At 35.8% G+C, this 20,020-nt stretch overlaps 3 protein-coding genes across 5 annotated transcripts; 1 reads left to right on the forward strand and 2 right to left on the reverse strand.

The window, feature by feature from the left end:
* The first annotated feature begins 2,184 nt into the window (after positions 1 to 2,184).
* On the forward strand, positions 2,185 to 8,070 carry LOC136206199 (pentatricopeptide repeat-containing protein At3g09060). 2 transcript variants are annotated; one of them, XM_065997161.1, is made up of 6 exons: positions 2,185 to 4,390; positions 4,839 to 4,933; positions 5,026 to 5,146; positions 6,043 to 6,287; positions 6,749 to 6,830; positions 7,939 to 8,070. In XM_065997161.1, the coding sequence occupies exon 1, from the start codon at positions 2,291 to 2,293 to the stop codon at positions 4,376 to 4,378; it is 2,088 nt and encodes a 695-aa protein (XP_065853233.1). In that variant the 5' UTR covers positions 2,185 to 2,290; the 3' UTR covers positions 4,379 to 4,390; positions 4,839 to 4,933; positions 5,026 to 5,146; positions 6,043 to 6,287; positions 6,749 to 6,830; positions 7,939 to 8,070. The 2 variants fall into 2 exon arrangements, with proteins under 2 accessions (XP_065853233.1, XP_065853234.1); XM_065997162.1 differs by having other exon boundaries at positions 6,056 to 6,287.
* On the reverse strand, positions 7,474 to 8,843 carry LOC136206200 (uncharacterized). The gene is made up of 2 exons (XM_065997163.1): positions 8,490 to 8,843; positions 7,474 to 8,328 (listed from the first exon to the last, which is right to left on the reverse strand). The coding sequence occupies exons 1-2, from the start codon at positions 8,841 to 8,843 to the stop codon at positions 7,888 to 7,890; spliced, it is 795 nt and encodes a 264-aa protein (XP_065853235.1). The 3' UTR covers positions 7,474 to 7,887.
* Positions 8,844 to 15,686: 6,843 nt separating this feature from the next.
* Positions 15,687 to 19,483, reverse strand: LOC136207053 (protein NRT1/ PTR FAMILY 8.1-like). Of its 2 annotated transcripts, none has more exons than XM_065998312.1 (5): positions 19,308 to 19,483; positions 18,153 to 18,323; positions 17,848 to 18,065; positions 16,869 to 17,419; positions 15,687 to 16,708 (listed from the first exon to the last, which is right to left on the reverse strand). In XM_065998312.1, the coding sequence occupies exons 2-5, from the start codon at positions 18,256 to 18,258 to the stop codon at positions 15,877 to 15,879; spliced, it is 1,707 nt and encodes a 568-aa protein (XP_065854384.1). In that variant the 5' UTR covers positions 18,259 to 18,323; positions 19,308 to 19,483; the 3' UTR covers positions 15,687 to 15,876. The 2 variants fall into 2 exon arrangements, with proteins under 2 accessions (XP_065854384.1, XP_065854385.1); XM_065998313.1 differs by having other exon boundaries at positions 18,153 to 18,331.
* Between the last annotated feature and the right edge of the window lie 537 nt (positions 19,484 to 20,020).

The following is a 20,020-nucleotide window of genomic DNA, read 5'->3' on the forward strand; positions in this document are numbered from 1 at the left end:
GTGATAGAAATTTTTTGTCATTATATTACCAACTTGAAGTAATTTTAAGCCCTAATTAGGGCATCACTTAATGATACATTTTAGATTAATAATCCATTTGATATATTTATTGTTTTTTTTTGAATAAAGAATGATGTATATTAAGAATCAGTCGCTAGGGCGTTACAGGCAAAATTGGGTGGAGAATGTAACCATACTCCATGATCCGACACAGATTCCACCGCCCTTGCAATAACATGAGCGGTGTGATTCGCGGACCTAGTAACAAATGAAATTGAGCAATCAATAATGGACTGAAGTAGAGCATAACAGTCGCCTAGAATTAGCTCCAAAGGAGAGCTATCCGTTGGTACTCGGTGTAGAGCACTGACTAAGAGTTGCGAGTCAGATTCCACCCGAATATTTTGCCAGTTGGTTCCTTTGATCCATAGTAAAGTCGCACGGCAAGCTAGTGCTTCCGCTAGGAAAGCATCCTTCACATAACCGCTCGGGCCATTTCCTGCAGCCATAAAACCTTGGGCGTTACGCACCACAAACCCGTACCCAGCCAAGCCAGATGCCGTGAAGAGGGCAGCATCAAAGTTCACTTTAATAACCGCATCAGCGGGGCGCGACCAACGTGAGGGAGAGGACGACCCTACTCTAGGCTCTCGGCAGGTTCGTGCATCCGACCAGCTCGAATGCATCGAGACAGCCATCGTGAATAGGACCTGAGCGTTTGCACCCCTCAAATTCCACACAGTCTCATTACGGTTCTTCCATAGGATCCAACAAACCATGGCTGCAAAGCCTTGTTGATCTGCTGGTTTTGCAGTAAGGAGAAAAGTCCAGAAATCTTCTATGTTGTCGAAAACTGCACTCATGTCGCCAATATCAGATTTTGTCCAGACCTGCTTAGCGATTTCAGAATTTAGAATGACATGAGCGTTATCCTCAGGGTAGCGTTTGCACACCGGGCACAAGTCAGGGACCGGGACATGCCTCAGATTTAGCGCAGACAAGGAAGGCAGACAGCCCGCCAGTGCTCTCCATACCATCTGTTTTGCTTTTGGCATAGCTTGTATCCGCCAGAGGCCACCCCAGTTGGAGAAATTGAGGGTTGTATTCATGCTAGGTGCCCCTCGGAGATGCTTATAGCCTTCTTTCACTCGATACATACCTCTTTTGTCTAGACACCAGTCCCATCTGTCATCCGTATCTCTGCAGCTAAGAGGAATGGCTAATATCTGCTGGCAATCCCACGGAGTGAACAGGCCGTTAATCAAGGGAGTATCCCAACTCTTTTCTCCCTGCAGCATCAGATCCTGGGCTGATTGTATATCAACGTTTGGCAAGCGGTCGCTATATTTATTGTTTGTTATTTGTTATTTTTATTGTTTTCAATATTAATTGATTTTTTTTTTGTTAAAATCTTTAATATGAATTTGAAATTTATTTTTTATATTTGTTCTAAAAAGTAGAGAGTGACATTACAAAAAAGAAGAATGACATTAGATTATGTGAGAAATTTTGGTTTTATTTGTGAGAATTAAACAAAAAGAAAAGAGACTCCCAATTTGATTTTTTTTCCAATAGGTATTATTCAATAATAAAATAAAATTGAGCCATAATTTAGGGCAGTGTAATGTGCCACTTTGCATACTTAATACATACGAATCTAATAACAGAATCCATGAACAAAATTTTTTCATGCATTCGGAGATAAAGACGGCATGACACAGCTCAACCATCAGAAAACACCCGCTCTTTCATCAAATGTTGATTGCATTCCTACCTAATAAAAGACTCTACATTTTAACTTTTTCTTTTTTACTTAAAATAAACTCATGCCATATAAACCGAGTTTATTTTTTGCATTCCTAGCAAATTAAAGATTGACTCCGCCACTATTTAGATTCATAACGGTTCCTCATTGCTAACATTGAAACTAAAATTACCATTTTTATGTTAGGGGTATATTTCTAGAAAATAATACAAATTTGGACTTTATTACTATAATTTATATAATTTTTTTTTTTCTAAAACTAGAAACTGCAATATTTTCTGAGATGGCCAAGTAAAACCTTGGGCTGAACAAACATTTTGGGCCCAGTTTCAGTATTTTCTGAGCTACCCAGCTGAATCCATGGCTTCAACAAACATTCTGGCCCTAATTTTCAGTTATTTTCTACACAACAACGATATTTGGCTGTTCACCAAAGCAATTTCCCAGTCGGAGACTCAGCTCAGTAATGCCATGAAAAAATGAGACCTAAAAAAACCCTCCAACTTCACATTTCCTTCCACTGCCATGGCTGCCCTCCCCAAACCCCTCTCTTCCAAGCGACTTCTCAACCTCCTCAAATCCGAGAAGAATGCTCTATCTGCAATTTCCCTATTCGACTCTGCAACTTCCGTCCCGGGTTACACCCACTCTTCCCACGTCTTCCAACACATGCTTCGTCGACTCGACGATTCAAGACTGGTAGTTCACGTTTCTCGGATCGTTGAACTCATTAACACTCAGAAATGCCGTTGCACTGAAGATGTTGCTCTATCTGCTATCCAAGCGTACGCGAAGAACAAAATGATAGACAAAGCTTTGGATACATTTCAGCAAATGGAAGAAATTTTTGGCTGCAATCCCGGGATTAAATCGTTTAACACTTTACTAAATGCATTTGTTGAATTGAATGACTGGGAGAAAGCTGAGTCTTTTTTTGCTTATTCTGAAACTGTTGGTGTGTCTCCAAATTTGGCGACTTATAATATTTTGATCAAGATTTCGTGTAAGAAGAAGCAATTTAAGAAGGCAAAAGAGTTGTTGGATTGGATGTGGGAGACGGATTTAAAGCCTGATGTGTATAGTTATGGCACTGTGATAAATGGGATAGTGAAAGGTGGGGACTTATTCAGAGCATTAGAGGTGTTTGATGAAATGCCTGAGAGAGGGATTATACCTGATGTTACTTGTTATAATATGATAATTGACGGGTTCTTAAAGATAGGGAACTATGACAAGGCTAAAGAGATATGGGAGAGGTTAGTGATAGACTCTTCCGTTTATCCAAATGTAGCAACTTATAATATCATGATTAATGGGTTGTCCATGTGTGGAAGATTTGATGAGAGTTTGGAGATATGGGAGAGAATGAAGAAGAATGAGCGTGGAAAAGATATGATTACATATACCACTTTCATACATAGGTTATCTGAAGCAGGTAATCTTGATGGCGCTCTCAAAGTTTATAAAGAGATGGTTGATAGTGGTTTAATGGTTGATGTGGTTACCTATAATGCAATGCTGAAGGGCTTTTGTCGTTCCGGGAAGATAAAGGAGAGTTTTGAACTGTGGGTGGTAATGGGGAAGGCGGGTTGTCGGAATGTTGTTAGTTATAACATATTGATAAAGGGATTGTTCGACAATGGCAAGATCGAAGAAGCAATTTCGATTTGGGAACTTCTGCGGAAAAAGGGCTGTGGCCCTGATTCCATAACTTATGGCATTTTAGTTCATGGTTTATGCAAGAATAGGTGCTTGAATAAGGCTTTAAAACTGTTGAAAGAGGCTGAAGGTGAAGGCGTTAGACTAGATAATTATGCATATTCTTCCATGGTTGATGGTTTGTGCAAAGAAGGAAGAATAGATGAAGCTATTGGCATAGTTAAAGAAATGGATAAGCATGGTTGTAAACTGGTTCCTCATATTTGCAATCCTTTGATCAATGGGCTGGTTCGAGCTTCCAAACTCGAGGAGGCAATAATATTTTTCAGGGATATGATATGTAAGGGTTGCTCACCCACTATTGTTTCCTTTAATATACTTGTTCACGGGCTATGCGCATCAGAAAGATACAGTGAGGCATATTCTTTTGTTAAGGAGATGCTTGAGAAGGAATTGAAGCCAGACATGATAACTTACAGCTTGCTGATGAAGGGCCTTTGTCAAGAAAGGAAGATTGACATGGTTCTCAATCTATGGCACCAAGCTATTGCCAATGGTTTTAAGCCTGACATGAAGATGCACAACATTTTGATGCACGCTCTTTGCTCTGCAGGCAAAATTAAAGATGCTTTACAGCTTTATTCAAACATGAAGCGGTCGAACTGTGTTCCGAATCTTGTGACATACAATACCCTAATGGAGGGGCTTTATAAAGCCAGAGACTGTGAAAAAGCATCAGAGATTTGGGATTGTATTTTAAAAGATGGCCTACAACCGGATATCATCTCTTATAATATTACTTTCAAGGGACTTTGTACTTGTGGTAGAATGTCAGATGCCGTTGAGTACTTGAATGATGCTTTGAATCGGGGGATGCTTCCAACTGTTATTTCATGGAACATACTTGTCAGAGCTGCAGTCAGTTTTGGTGCTTCCAAATTTGTGGGAGTCTAAAATATCTTGGAAGTAAGTATTTTCATGGGATGAGAGCTAAATTTACATGGTTTCTGGGAAAAATCATTTTTTATTTCTAACATATAAAACGACACAATGTTGCCTCTGTGTAGAAATTATAGTTCAATTACACCTGTATGATAGAAACTTTGGCTTAACTTTTACAATTTTTAAGTAAATACTAATGGAAATTACAAACGAGATTCTTCGAGAAGGGGTAAATTGTGCTAGGATTTTTATCACAGGGCAAGATGGGGTACTTTCATACCACGAAGATAAAATTGATCCTTATCTCTGTTTTCTTTGTTGAATTCTATATCTGTCCTCTCCCGTTGGTTGATTTTATTAGTTTGAGAAAAGAATTCAAGTTAATTTTTACTGATAGATATAGTGATATGATATGTTCTTCCAATGTATAAGATTACAACTTTATGCCAACATGATTTTTCAACTTTTTCAGCAACTATGAATTCTTGGATTGAGGTATAAAGGGAGTCTCTTATCACTAAGTGCGCTTATGGAATTCAGGGGATGATACTTTCGTGCTAATATAAGGTAAGTAACAGCAGTTAATTATGCTTAATTTGAACCTTTTTGGGATATAGCTTACCTGGTGAACTAATGAACATAGTACTTTTTTTTGGTAGTTTCCCATCCGATCCCCACATTCGAGTCAGGAAGTACTCTTAGAGGTGTGAAGCTCTCTCAAGAACTGTTTTAGCCTTACCTGGGAAAGGAGCTCCTAGACATCCAACCAACTGTGTATTGGTAACATAAAATACTCCTTAACTGGCTGTATATACCTCCTACAGCAGATAACTAATTGCAATTATGTTTTAGATCTTTCTCTTGTCATGCTTTTCTATCTCCAGTTTTTCAGCCTAAATATGCAACAGAACTGCATCTGATACATGCCGTGAGCAACTCAAGCATTGTTTGTATGATTGTTGTAGCTTCTGATATCTGAAACTGGCTACAAGCTTTTTCTCTTATATATGATTTCTGTGACCACAAAAATTTGAGCATCAGGCAGGTAACTTAGTTACAAGATTCTTGGTGATTTAGTAATATCATCGAGATCAAGGTCCATGATGCAAAAGAAAATAGCTTGATGTATCAAATCTGAGTTGCGAGTTTTCACTTGGGTCTATGAATCATTCTACATTGATTGAGAACATGATTTATTTTTTTCTCTTATATATGAATTCTGTGACAGCAAAAATTTGAGCATCAGGCATGGTAACATAGTTACAAGAATCTTGGTGATTTAGTAATATCACCGAGATCAAGGTCGATGATGCAAAAGAAAATAGCTTGACATATCAAATCTGAGTAGTGAGTTTTCACTTGGGTCTATTAATCATGCTACATTGATTCAGAACATGATTTTTTTTTTCCTCATATATATCAATTCTATGACCACAAAAATGAGCATCAGGCATGTAACTTAGTTACAAGATTCTTGGTGATTTAGTAATATCACCGAGATCAAGGTCGATGATGCAAAAGAAAATAGCTTGACATATCAAATCTGAGTAGTGAGTTTTCACTTGGGTCTATTAATCATGCTACATTGATTCAGAACATGATATCGTTAAAATAGAGGGTATAAGAAATTCATGTATTTTGATTGTCTGTACTATGCTTTCTATCTCTGATGACAGTCTCTGCTCGTAGCTGAAATCAGTGATCAAACCCACTAAAATTGCTCCAACAGAGATTTGGGATTGCATTTAAAGATGGCCTACAGCCAGATATCATCTCTTATACTTGTGGTAGAATTTCAGATGCCACTGAGTACTTGAATGAAGCTTTGAATCGGGGATGCTTCCAACTGCTGAACATACTTGTCAGAGTTGCAGTCAGTTTTGGTGTTTCCAAATTTGTGGGGGTCTAAAATATCCTGAAAGTAAGCATTTTCATGGGATAAGAGCCAAATTTACATTTACTAGAGTTATTAAGAACAATCAATTCTACTTTTAACATATAAAACGACACAATGTTGCCCCTGTAGAAATCCTAGCTCAATTGCACCCATAAGACAGAAACTTTACCTTAATTTTTACCATTTTTTTAAGTAAATACTAATGAAATTTACAAACGGAATCCTTTTAAAAAGGGTAAAATTGAGCAAGGTTTTTTTATCATAAGGAAACATTGGGTACTTCCATACCATAAAGGTGAAATTGATCTTCTCCTATAACTCTTGGAGAAAAATTGACCCTTACTCTATTTTCTTTGTTGAATTGTATATCTGGCCTCTTCCCTGGGTTGATTTTCGTAGTTTGAGCAGAGAATTCATGTTAATTTTTAATGATATGTTGTGTAAAATTACAACTTTATGCCAACATGATTTTTTAACTTTTTCAGCAACTACAAAGTCTTGGATTCAGATTATATCACTAAGTGCGCTTATGGAATCCTGCGGATCATAATTTCGTGCTAATATAAGGTAATTATGCTTAATTTGAACCTTAGCAAAGCATGCTGGAAAATCACCAAAAAAAGCTAGAAAAACTTGACCAAAGCTAAAAAGAAAAATCTTCACGTACCTGGTGAACTATTGAACATAGTACTTTTTTTGGGTAGTTTACCATTCGATCCCGAAACTTGAGCCAGGAAGGACTCTTAAAGGTGTAAAAACTCTCTCAAGAACTGTTTCAGAGTTACACAATATTCATATCTGAGACCTTACTTGAGAGGACAATGGGCTCCTAACCAACTGCTTATTGGTAACATAAAATACTCCTAACTGGCTGTATGTATATCTCCAGTTTTTCAGCCTAAATATGCAACAGAACTGCATATCCTATACATGACGTCAGCAACTTGAGCATTGTACAAATGTCTTATGAGCCTGGAATAGTATCTTGTCACAGGAAAATTCCCTTGATTTCCCTTCTGTTCTTTGAGGGACCTATCAGCGGGACCCCATGGTGATTTGTAAAAGATCACCCTAACTTCCTAAATCTGACTTTCCTGAAGATTAACGATCCTTGTTGCCTCTTAAGGAGACATGAAGACATTACATTAGAAAATAGTTCTTACTTAGAAAAACTACTAGCATATCCTCTCATAAAATAAAATACTACTGCTTAACTAATAGGAAAGTAAATGTTACCATTTCAATAAATAAAATATTACTGCCTGAATAAGATTATACTGCCTAAACAAATAATAATAAAATGTTTCTGCCTAAATAATAACAAAATGATTGTTGTAGTTTCTGAATATCTGAAACTGGCTACAAGCTTTTTTTCTTATATATGAATACGGTGACAACCAAAATTTGAGCATCAGGCATGGTAACTTAGTTACAAGATTCTTGTTGATTTAGTAATATCACCGAGATCAAGGTCGATGATGCAAAAGAAAATAGCTTGATGTATCAAATCCGAGTTGCGAGTTTTCGCTTGGGTCTATAAATCATGCTACATTGATTGAGAACCAGTTATTGCTCTATAAATATTTTACAGCATGATTTAGTTAAAATAGAGGGTATAAAAAGTTCACTTATTTTCCTTGTCTGTCTTCTCTATGCTTTCTACCTCTGATGACAGTCTCTGCTCGTAGCTGAATTGAGTGATCAAACCCACTAAAATTCCTCCGAGAACAGCAACTTTTCTCCAATCAGCTGACGAAGAAATGAAAGATTCAGCAATAACCGCGGCAAGCACTGCCATCAAAGCAAGGTAAATATACTTTCTGGTTTTTGACCCAGCTTTAGCTTTGGTGATATCTTTAATCTTCTGTGTCTCTAGCTTAGCTTTGGCTTTATCAACACTTGGTTTTTGTTGACCTAGATTCTTAAAGAACATTCCTTCATTAAGATCTTTAACCATCTGATCCTCAAAGTCTGCTACTTTATTGTCAGTCGTCTCGATTTCAGTTCTGCTCAAGTCTACAGATTCTTCAAAAGCTTGCATCTGGCCTTCTATATTCTCCATTATCTGAAAGAAGACTCATATCAGTATCAAAATGGAAATACCACATTATATATGTATAAATGTAACAAAAATGATAATCTTGTCGAACGGGTTAATCGTGTTGTTGTGTTGGAATTGAGATTATTTCAAAATGATTGCATTGACAGATAAGGAAAGGAGCAGACCCTGGCACTAGCTTCATCAAGATCTTTGAGTGCATCTTCTCCAATTTTATCAAACTCAACAGTGGCTTCTTCGGCAAATTGAGTTAGAAAATCTGATCTTTCATCTATATAATCGGTAAGACGGACTTTTTGAGTTTGAAGCATAGCTATCCTGGCGAGTAGGTCTTGTTTCTGAGTATCACCTTTAGTTTCAGATGAGGAAGAATCAGAATCGGAACCAGAACCGGAATCGGAATCATTGGGCTTAGAGAGGCAGAGTAATGAAGTCTTGTGAAATGTTGATCTTGTTCTAATCTGAGAAAGGGGATGTGTTGTTGGCGTAAATGATGTGTGAATGGCTTTAAGTGCGATCATCTTGTTGTGATTATTCAGATAAGAAGATTAGATGAAGAAGAAAGGGTTTCTGAGGGCCAATCGGCCTATTTTGGGCCTTTCATTTTATGTAACATTATCTCTTTCTTGTCAAGTGACTCTAGGCTTAGTTCCATAACAATTAATACTCTTTATTTCTAGAAAATAGTTTGGGTAAATAATTTATTCATTCTTACGTAAAACGTAACATATTGTTTAGTTTTCTTATTTTAATAATATATTATAAAATTATTAACTTTTGTTATTCAACATATTGCTCTTTTAAATATTTGAATTATTAAACAGTTTAGTTCTTCTATAAGGGATTAAACTGTTGAATAAAATAAAAGTTAAAAGATTTTATAACGTATTATTAAAATATAAATACTAAACAATGTGTTAGATAAAAATATAGGAACTAATAAATTATTTACCTAAATAGTTTTGATGTTACCCGTAGCATTCCTTAATCACGGCTAATGTATGTATTGTGCGTTCCGATAGTGATTTATTTGTCTATGGGCTTTTTACAAGAAAAAATCATACCATCAAATGAATTATTAATATGTTATTATTTTCTACATACTACAAATAAATTATATTTTTCTATTCTAATATAAAAAAATTAAACTTCAATTCATAAATCTTAATCATCAAAAAAAAATATATTCATAAATTCTAAACACCAACCAAATATATCCTAGATTCTTAATTTATAAACCTTAGTTCTTAATATATATTAAAAATAATAATTTACTTAGTTTGAAATTATTAGCAGATAAGTTTTTAAAAGTTTCTACGTACATTTTCCTTTGAGTTTGTTGTAGCATTTCATTTGGTTTTTGGTTTTTTCTTTCTTTTTTTGAGGGCGAAATTCTATTTTTTATAGAACAAAATGAAAGTTTTTTAGTTTAATTTCGAACATTAAAAATGTAATTTTAAGTGAAGATGAGAGATTTTGTCAACATTGAAAACATAAGGTCTTGTGATTATTTTTTTCTTTTAATTAAGGGGTTAGTTTGATAAAATTGAAAAAATTATTATAAATTTTGAAATTGTCTGAATGATAGTTGTTTGATAAATAACACAAAATAAAGTTCCCAACTTTTTTTGTATAGTTTGTCCGATTTCTCGGTTCGAGGCTCGTCATATACTCTTTAGATGGATATTCTCCCAATTAAAGTTTTATGCGTAAGTTAGAACTCGAACTTGAGATCTCGTTTAAACGACTTGAGGCTCTTAACCTCTCAAGCCAACCTTAATTGGTTAAAGTGCGGAACTTAATGACAAGTTTTTTGAAATACATAAATTATAAGGTGCAAAAATACCCCTAACGTTTTGGGTTAGGAGCAATTTTACCCCTAACGTCTAAAATGGTGCAATTTTACCCCTAACGTTTGTAACCAAGAGCAATTTTACCCCTAACGTTGATAAATTAGGTCAATTTGATAAATAATTCATCAAACTGTCTTCTCAGCCATGAATCTTGTCATCTACACTTCACACGCATGTCATTTTATCAGTAACAAATCACAAACTTATGTTGGGATGTGAAAAAAATATAATGTCTTTTGTACGAATTAGACAAAAAAAAATCAAAAAATTCACCGAATTTATAAATATTAATCTCCAATTCTATTATTAAATTACAAAAAACATGAAATCTTTTTTTATATAATGATTGATATGCAATTGTTGGTGCGAAATAAAGAACAAAAATGTATGTGTTTTATAATAATTTTTGAAATTGACCCAAATTATCAACGTTAGGGGTAAAATTGCTCTTGGTTACAAACGTTAGGGGTAAAATTGCACCATTTTAGACGTTAGGGGTAAAATTGCTCCTAACCCAAAACGTTAGGGGTATTTTTGCACCTTAACCCTTTATTTTTTATTATAAGAAATGATAGTATAAGTATACAAATAATTTCTTATATAAAAATTTAGAATTTTATTATTATTAACATTGAGCTTAAAATTTTAAATAAAATATTTTGAAATATGATTTCTAGTGGGATGGGAATTCATTCATGCCTCCTAAATGAATCAGAAAAAAAATCATTTCCCATATTTCCGTCCCATCAGAATACTAAAGAGGGTTAAATCGTCTAATAACAACTGTTAACAGTTTTGGAGCTAATTCTGCAGCCATTTAGGGATTCAGTTAAACTGTATTTTACTGTATTTCTGTTTTCTGTATTCTTTATAAATACCAACATTTGTATAATGTCAAATTTACATTGTTTAGATCAAATACAGCATCTAATACACTTTCTCTCTTTCCATTTTTTTTTCTGGAAATTGATTACAGTTTTGTTTTCATTTAAGCTTCTATAAGCTTTATAAAAGCGCAGATTCCGGATTAGATACTCGGAATTCTATATATCGTATATGCTATAAAGCACCAATCCATGCCTCTTCGTCATCACAGATTCCAAAAAACTTTATACTACTATAAAATAATAATAAAAAATGAAAGAAACATCCAAATTATGGGTATTGCTATATACCGCCCCTAAATTCCGGTTCACCGCACCCTTTTGACCATATTGCCCTTCTCAATTTTTTTTTCCAAAACCTTAAAAACTCTCTCTACTTTTCTCTCCCGAGCACAAATCCCGGATTTGACAAAAATGGATCAAAGCATTCCCGAAGACAATGAGTTCGAACACGAGGTAATATTACGATTATTAAAAACGTTATTTAGGTATTTTCGTTTTTTTTTATATTGGTTTTTGCCTAGGCGGGTGGCGCATACCACCCTTTTCCTAGGCCGAACGGATGAACTACCCGTTCGGCCTACGGAACGGGTGGTATGCGCCACCCGCTCCACCCATGGAACTGGTGGTACGCGCCACCCGCTCCACCCTTGGAACGGGCAGTACGCGCTGCCCATTTCCACCTATGGTGAAACGGGCAGCCTGCCCGTTCAGGCAAAAAATGGGCAGAAATTGCCCCGAATTATTTTTGCACGGGAGAAATAGCCCCGAAGTATTTTTTTTGTAATTTTAATGTCAATTTTTCGTATATTCAGGTACTGATAGAAGATTGGAACCCCGATAACATTGATTATAGTTCGCGTTTCATAACGGATACCGTTTCCCCCTCAAGTCAGGATGCTATTGATTGGGCAAAAAAGATAGCTATTCAGAATGGGTTTGAGATTGTAATATCTTCGCACAAACATGGGGGAAAACAGAAGCTGTTGCGATGTTCACGGGGTGAACGATATAGAGGTGTTGTGAAAATTGATGAAGATCCTGCAATTAGGAAAAGTAAAACTAAAGCGTGCCGCTGTAAATTTCAGATTAAAGCCTATCAACATGCAGACCTTTCTGGATGGGGGATACAGGCTAAGGCTGGGTTAACTGGAATGCATAACCATACAATGCGTATGTATCCAGAGGGAAGTCGGCAAATGAGCGGACTCAGTATCGCATCTAAACAAATTGTGCGTAATATGACTTCAGCTCAAGCAAAGCCTTGTGCTATTTTAGCAGCAGTTAAAGAAAAACACCCAGAGGACAACTCAGTAATTAAACACATATATAATTACATGGACAAAATGAGGAGGGACGGGTTTGAAGGTAGAGACTAGGACGATGCATAGAGGCATCTCCGTCCATCTCTATATCAGCCGCCTCATCCTGTCCCTCAGCACGCTCCCCCTGTGCTGCATGTGCCCTCCGGGCGTCCGCCATGAACCGCTGCTGCTACATCCGCTCCCGCCGAGCAGATGCAGTAACAGGACGTGAAGACGTGTATCTGGGGTAAGATCCCGTCTGATCCTGTAATATTATTTATTTATTATTTATTTATTATATTCAATTTACCATAAATTTTTTATTTTTTATATGTTCGGGTCTGCCTACGCCCGGTCCGTACAAATTTTTTTTAAAAAAAATAAAAATTTGGCCCTTTTTGGCCTGGGCGGGTGGCTTACACCACCTGCCCTAAGGCCCAAACGGGTGCGGCGCACCAGTCGGCCATAGGGCCGACTAGTGCGCCGCAAACGTTTGACCCGTAGGCCAAACGGGCGCGACGTGCGCTCCACTTGGTGGAGCGCACGTCTTATATGCGTTCCACCTTAGGTGGAACGCGTGCGGTGAGCGATCCACCTTAAGGTGGAGCGCGTGCGCCGCGCGCTCCACCATACGGTGGATCGCTCGCCGCGCACTTGTTCCACCTACGGTGGAACGCATAGTTCGTGCGTTCCACCGTGGGTGGAACAAGAAAATCGCACCCGCCTGGTGCAATTTCTGGGATTTTAATCCCGAATTTCAGCCCCAAAAATCACTAATTCATTAATTATTTGAACGGAAAAACTTACCGTAATACCCATGTATCCTTTGTCGATGCCTACTTTTCGTGCCATCTCGTTTTAGGTCGGTTTTTTGAAAACGGAAAGAAAGTAGAGAGGATTTGAAATTTTCAAAATTCTTGTTTGAAATAATGAGAAGGGCAATATGGTCAACATGGTGCGGTGAACCGGAATTTAGGGGCGGTATATAGTCATCCACTTTCAAAAATTATCAAAACTTAATATATTATTCTAAAATATATTATTTTATTTTCTTTTGGGAAAATTACAAAACTAGGTCAAATAGAAGGCTCATTTACATATTAAACCCATTTACTCAACCTACTACATATCTAGACTGATTTTGTGTGACTTTCCCATAATACCCCTAACCTTCTCATTTCCTCCCTTACGCGAACGTTCTCTCCCCTCTTCTCCTTGGTTGCGCGAAACGGTGGCAGCTCCTCCATTAATGATTCCAAGGCTTTTGATCTTCCTATCTTCCTTTAAATTCCACGAAATCTGGTTCATTTCTCCAAATCACAATGAATTTCTCTTCTTCCTCTATTCATCTCTTGATTCTGCAACTTCCTAATCCTAGAAAACGAAGTCATGGTTCTTCATCTTCCATTTCCTGCTCGTTCGAAAAAATGGTGAATCTACGTTATTTTCATCGTTTTTCCCAGTTTATCATATTGGGTTCATAAAAAAATGTAAGTATATGCTGTTTTTTCTGCGTTTTCCCCCATAAATCCACTTAGTATATGCGGTTATCGCGAGGTCTTCGGGGAGAAATTTATCGATTTCACTTCGCGAAACGCTGATTACGCGAAGTTTGTGAGGTAATTCGATAAATTTCTCTCGCAGACTCCACGAATTCAGCGTTTTGCGAAGCCAGAGCGTCACATTTCTCCTCGCAGACTCCGCGAAATCATTGTTTCGCGAAGTCAGAGCGTCACATTCCTTGCACATTTATGTTCGCATACTTAGCGAATCGTCGTTTCGCGAAGCCAAATCTTCCTTTTTTCTGACTAACACGATTAAATTTTTCTGAAGGTGGTTGAATACGTAATATTCATTCCTGGAAGCCGGTGTGTTAGGGTGCCATGAGAGACATCCATTCGAAAACGCCTGGACTTCCAACCGTCAGTTGTGAATAAGAGTCTACACCGTGGGACACGTCCATCCCTCTGTGGTTAATAATAACCTATGTATAATGAAGTGATTTGTTAGGAGTTTATTGTGGCAATCTTAGTGAATAGTAGCCTATGTATTATGCGATGATTTGTTAAGAGTTTATTGTGGCAATCTTAGTGAATAGTAGCCTATGTATTATGCGATGATTTGTTAAGAGTTTATTGTGGCAATCTTATTGTAAATTTTGATAATGTTATGATTTTAATGTTAGAATCCTTTGTTGTTTGCAATTTTTTTTGTTATATACCACTTCGCGAATTAGCTACAAAACATATACAGGCTTCGCATATGCGAATTAAATTCATCAAATAAATCAAACTCTAGCTTCGCAGGTTTTGCATATGCGAACTAAATTCATCAATTATTATGAACATTAGCTTCGCAGGCTTCGCATAATATGGAATTTGCGAAGTCAGACGGGAGGGGACGAGACGCGCGTAAATATTGAGGGTATTATGGGAAAGTCACACAAAATCAGTCTAGATATGTAATATGTTGAGTAAATGGGTTTAATATGTAAATGGGTCTTCCATTTGACCTAGTTTTGTAATTTTCCCTTTTCTTTTTTATATTCACATTATTTTTGTTATTTTTTTTTAAAAAATACTCCAACGTTAAGCAACTCCAAAAATTATCACTAGAATCTCATAAATTACTATTTTATATATAATTTATTTTATTTATAAATATTATCGTAAAAATCCAACACAACTAAATCATTTTTTATATTAAAAAATGATAAAGTAGTGGTGTTAAAGGGTGCCAAAAAATGACAATATTATTATAAAAAAAACTAAGAAATCTTGGTTACTCTTCTAAAGACTCTCCACCTCATCAAACACCTCCAAATCGAAGATGCTTTTACTCTTTTATTTATTATTTTAAACATTAATTAGAAATTAAATTTTTATGAAATAAAACATTAAATTAATAAAAGAAAACTATAATAACTAATTTAAAAGTTTGTTTAATCCTTTTACTTTTTGAAAAACAATATTTTTTTAACCATAACATAGTAGGGAACCAAACAGACACTATATATATATATATATATATATATATATATATATATATATATATATATATATAGAGTTAGTGTTCCCGTTCTTTCCTAACCCTTGGAGAGCGGCATTCTACATCCCCATCCCCGTCCTGATTTCAGGGATAAAAAAAAATCTCATCCCTTTCCGTGGAGAATTTTTCGGGAATTCTCCATTCTCATCGGAGCGAATCCCAACGGAAACGAGGAATCCCATTAACAACTTTAAGGATTTTGTAGGTTTACATATCTCATTCCATCTACGGAATTTCATCCAAAATATAAACATAGAAAATTGGACAAAAGAAAAAAAGATCAATATTTTTTTTGACCGAAATGAGAATAAATTACTAAATACTGAAACTGTAAGTAATTATATTTACAGGGGCTTTTTTCATAAGAAAAAAATAAAAATAAACTGTAGAACACACATTAAAAAAAACAACAGAACACCATTCAGTGCAATTTCAGTTTCTAAATTTAGCATTTAAAACAAGTCTTCAATGAGGACGACCTGTAGTCTTCTTGTAAGTGTACCACTTAGCAATCCAAAGATAAACTAAGAAATTCAACAAGCTCAGAATAGCTAACAGCCAGTAAAAGTAATCAAGATGACCTCTGTTCAAGTTATCTGGAATCCACCCAACCTTACCATGCCCTGATGTTACTTTAGCCACAATTGTCACAAGCAAAGTGCTCAAATAATTCCCTAATGCAACAGTAGTAAGTGACAAAGCTGAGCACAAACTCCTCATAGCATCAGGTGCTTGTTCATAGAAAAACTCTAACTGTCCAATGAAAGTAAAAACTTCTGCACATCCAATCAGAAAATACTGCGGTACTTGCCAGAAAATCGACATTGGAATGGTCTTGGCGTCGTATAAGTTATGCGTCCTTACGTAGTCGAGTCGAATAACTTCTAGTACACCGGCTGTGACCATTGAGAATATGGATATAACTAGGCCAATGCCCATGCGTTGGAGCTGGGTGAAGCCTCGTTCGTTGCCTGTGATTTTTCTTGCGTATGGAACGATGATTATATCGTATACAGGAGCCCAGAAGATGACGCTGAGTGTGTCGAAAAGCGATAGAGATGCTGATGGAATCTCGAAATGTGGACCCATGTGTTGGTCCATCGTATTACCTTGTAAGACAAACATTGTGGTCATTTGGCTATATACAGTTGCAAATACTATTCCACTTGCCCATACTGGGAGCAATCTGATAACAGCTTTCAGCTCTTCGACTTGAGTTACTGTGCAGAGTCTCCACGGGTCTGGTGAGCCCTTAACGGTATCGTTTTGGGACTCCACTGCAGCCTTGTCAAAGAACCTGAATTTCGTTCATTTCGACTATAATGTTAGGACGTAGCAACAAACCGTAATCTCAATAAAACTAACCAATGCTGCAAATAATAAGAAATAAAAATGCATTGCTAGCTTGAAAAGGAATAAAATGAATGCTAAAGGAAAATGTTCCGAAGAAAACTTACCTAAGCTTGTTTGTGTGCTCAAGCTTGCGACTTCCTGCGATATGACTTTCCTCATCAGCAGTTTCGTAAAGAGCAGATTTGTCAGCGGGAACTTGGACATTCATTTTTCTGAAGGATGCAACTATAACCTGAAAAATTCTAGTAAAAGGACTCCCTCCAGGTTTTTGAAGTCGGTATAATTTGCTTCCTCCAAAGAAAAACACAACCGCAATGGCCATGGCAACTGTTGGAATCCCAAATCCCCATCCCCAGCCAACATTCATTTGTACCCAGACCAATACGGAAGAGGCAACAAGTGCACCAATGTTTATTGAGAAGTAAAACCAATTAAAAAACGAGCTCTTCTTTTTCTTTTCAGCCTCATTTGATTCATCAAATTGATCTGCACCGAAGGATGAGACACATGGCTTGATGCCACCAGTACCAAGAGCAATTAAATAAAGAGCAACAAAGAATACTGCAGTTTGTGTTGTTGTTGGGTGACAAGAATTGTTATGACATAATGGCTTTAGTCCAGGGGCTGAAGCTGAAATTGTTAAGAGTGTCATCCCCTGAAAAACAAAGAAAAGCAAATCATTAATACCTATTATGTTCACTTTCAAAAAGAGGCAATAAATTCTCATGAAACATTTTCACAAAATTCTCATATGTAAAATATAAATGACATTATTATTGGGATTTCATATAACAGATTTCCAAATAAGCATGAGCTTTCTTGTGTAAAATATGTTTACAAAAGATCCAAACTTTTGCTGTATGTTCACATAAAGCTGTTCTGATGCTTGTATATCATTCATACGCTATGTAGTGATGATTTAATTACCTTATGTATCCAATAATGTAAGAAGCAACTTTATGAATTTCTACAATGGAATTGAAAAAAGATGAACATAACTACAACCCACAATGCAGAATGCATCTAAGACTAGATAAATTCATGTCGATTTACACAGTGAAGAAAAGACTCAAGTAAACTTACAAAAATGTAGATGATAACAAAACCAGCAATGGTCCAATATCTTCCCAGATACGCATCAGCTAGAAAGGCTCCAATTAGCGGGGTAACGTAACAAGTTCCTGACCAATTGGTTACATTGTTTGATGCAGTAACAGTTCCTTGGTTGAGACGGTCCTGAAGATAGTTCACTAAATTGGTACCCATTCCATAGTAGGCCAACCTCTCACAACATTCATTGCCTGCAAGTGTATATCAAATGGTTTAATCTCTTGGACGTGTAATTTTAAATAAAGAACTTGATAAAAACATCCAATTAAACATCATACCAAGAATAAAACGGCAAGCCTTCCAGTTTCCGGTTTCACTTCTAACTGCTGGTTTTCCTCTAATATTCACAGTTCCGTCGTTTGTATAGACATCGTCTTCTTCCATAACGCCCTTGGATATTCGGTATATGCTAGATATGAAGGTATTTAATAACTAATCTCAGTATTCACCTGCAATCCTTTTATCATCAGTGCATCCATTTGTAAATCAGTAATAAATTCTTAATCGGAAAAACTCACATAATTTCCATTCTACATTCTTATATCTGGAATTTAAATTAATAAAAATTTACTCCTTAAATAAACCATTCAAAATTAGTAAAAAATGCAAATGGGGATCCTGCTCACTGATGACAGCTAGTGGCAGCTAGCAAGTTTAGCAAATTGGGAAATTAACATCATCTTTCAAAAAGACGTTTTGTCATTAACACAAAAGACGTTTGACTAACTTTTCTTCCGCTTAAAATAATAATTAATACATATCCGTTTTGATTCGATAAGATAATTTCAAAAAAGGAGGCTGGTAAAGAACCAAACTGGCCAATAGCTCATGGGAAATAAAAGCCTGAGAGGATCCATATACATTAAAGCGCAGATTCCGGATTAGATACTCGGAATTCTATATATCGTATATGCTAGAAAGCACCAATCCATGCCCTTCGTCATCACAGATTCCAAAAAACTTTATACTACTATAAAATAATAAAAAAATGAAAGAAACATCCAAATTTTTTATTCAACAACGATTACGAAATACTATATCAATTTCAAAGTCAAAGCTGAGGAAAAAGAAACATAGAATTGAATATTGTCATCATCAATTAATCCATGAATGATTATCTCAGTCTCGGCACAGAATCATATTCACATTTTGAAAAACAAACTTCAACACGCAGAACCGATGATATCACTTGGAATACTGAGTTAATTCCGAAATTTAAACTGAAATTTAACCGGTAAAATGAGATTAATAGCGTAACGAAATTGAGTTTCTTACGAAAATTCAAGTTTCCAACTCTCGCTAAACAGAGGAAGAAAAAAAAACAACAAAATACGAAACAGATCTGCAAAATGATTGAAATCACACATAGACAAAGAACAGCAACAATGGAGAGCAAAAACAAAAAACTCGGCGTGTGAGAGATAGAGACATACCGGTGGTTGGCGATGGCGATGGCGGTGGCGAGAGTGAAGGGCGGAGGAAGAAAGAGAGATTGTGAAGACGAATGATTGAAAAGGAAAGAAGAGTGGTCGAAGAAGATAAATAGTATGGAGAATGAGAGAAGTCCGATTCCTACTCCTACACACCTGCCTTTTTTTGTACTTTTGGATTTAAGATTCTAGGATCATTTTTATACTTGGTAATCCACTTGTTATTTTGCTATAAGGTCCCTATCTTTCAATTTTCGCTTTTTTCTTTTAGAGGGAGTTTTCCTTTTCAAGATAATTTACAAAAATAAAAGCATTCACATCCTTTTGTAGTGTTCACACGGACAATTATTAAATTAAATTGATACTATTAATATAAATTATACTATATATATTAGAAATTTTAGTCCTAAAACAATGTATTTACACCTGTACATTAAAACAAAATTTGAACTTTGAAGTGTGAGATAATTAGAAAAAAAAATTCATTGTTCTCTTAAAAAAAATCCTTAAATGGAATTGCAGTTTCATAATAAAATTAATTGTATATGTGATAATTAGTATTGATGATAATAATAATAATGATAAATTTATGAAATTGTGAAAAAGAAATTAAATTAGACATTTAAAATATTGATGTTTTGAAACAACTTAAACTCTGAAAAGCATAAAGAAACACTATTAATTGTGAAATAAAAGTTATAGAGGATAACTTCACA

The sequence above is a fragment of the Euphorbia lathyris genome, chromosome 9, assembly GCF_963576675.1.
Source record: "Euphorbia lathyris chromosome 9, ddEupLath1.1, whole genome shotgun sequence".
Classification (NCBI taxonomy): domain Eukaryota; kingdom Viridiplantae; phylum Streptophyta; class Magnoliopsida; order Malpighiales; family Euphorbiaceae; genus Euphorbia; species Euphorbia lathyris.

What these genes read in the sequence shown, in the direction of transcription:
- LOC136206199 (XM_065997161.1), top strand. Translation starts at nt 2,291, where the DNA reads ATGGCTGCCCTCCCCAAACCCCTCTCTTCCAAGCGACTTCTCAACCTC.
- LOC136206200 (XM_065997163.1), bottom strand. Translation starts at nt 8,843, where the DNA reads ATGATCGCACTTAAAGCCATTCACACATCATTTACGCCAACAACACAT. An exon ending in TTGATGAAGCTAGTGCCAGG is followed by an intron (nt 8,329 to 8,489) that starts GTCTGCTCCTTT and finishes GTCTTCTTTCAG; the next exon opens with ATAATGGAGAATATAGAAGG.
- LOC136207053 (XM_065998312.1), bottom strand. Translation starts at nt 18,258, where the DNA reads ATGGAAGAAGACGATGTCTATACAAACGACGGAACTGTGAATATTAGA. An exon ending in TTGTTATCATCTACATTTTT is followed by an intron (nt 17,420 to 17,847) that starts GTAAGTTTACTT and finishes TTTGTTTTTCAG; the next exon opens with GGGATGACACTCTTAACAAT. An exon ending in GAGCACACAAACAAGCTTAG is followed by an intron (nt 16,709 to 16,868) that starts GTAAGTTTTCTT and finishes AACGAAATTCAG; the next exon opens with GTTCTTTGACAAGGCTGCAG.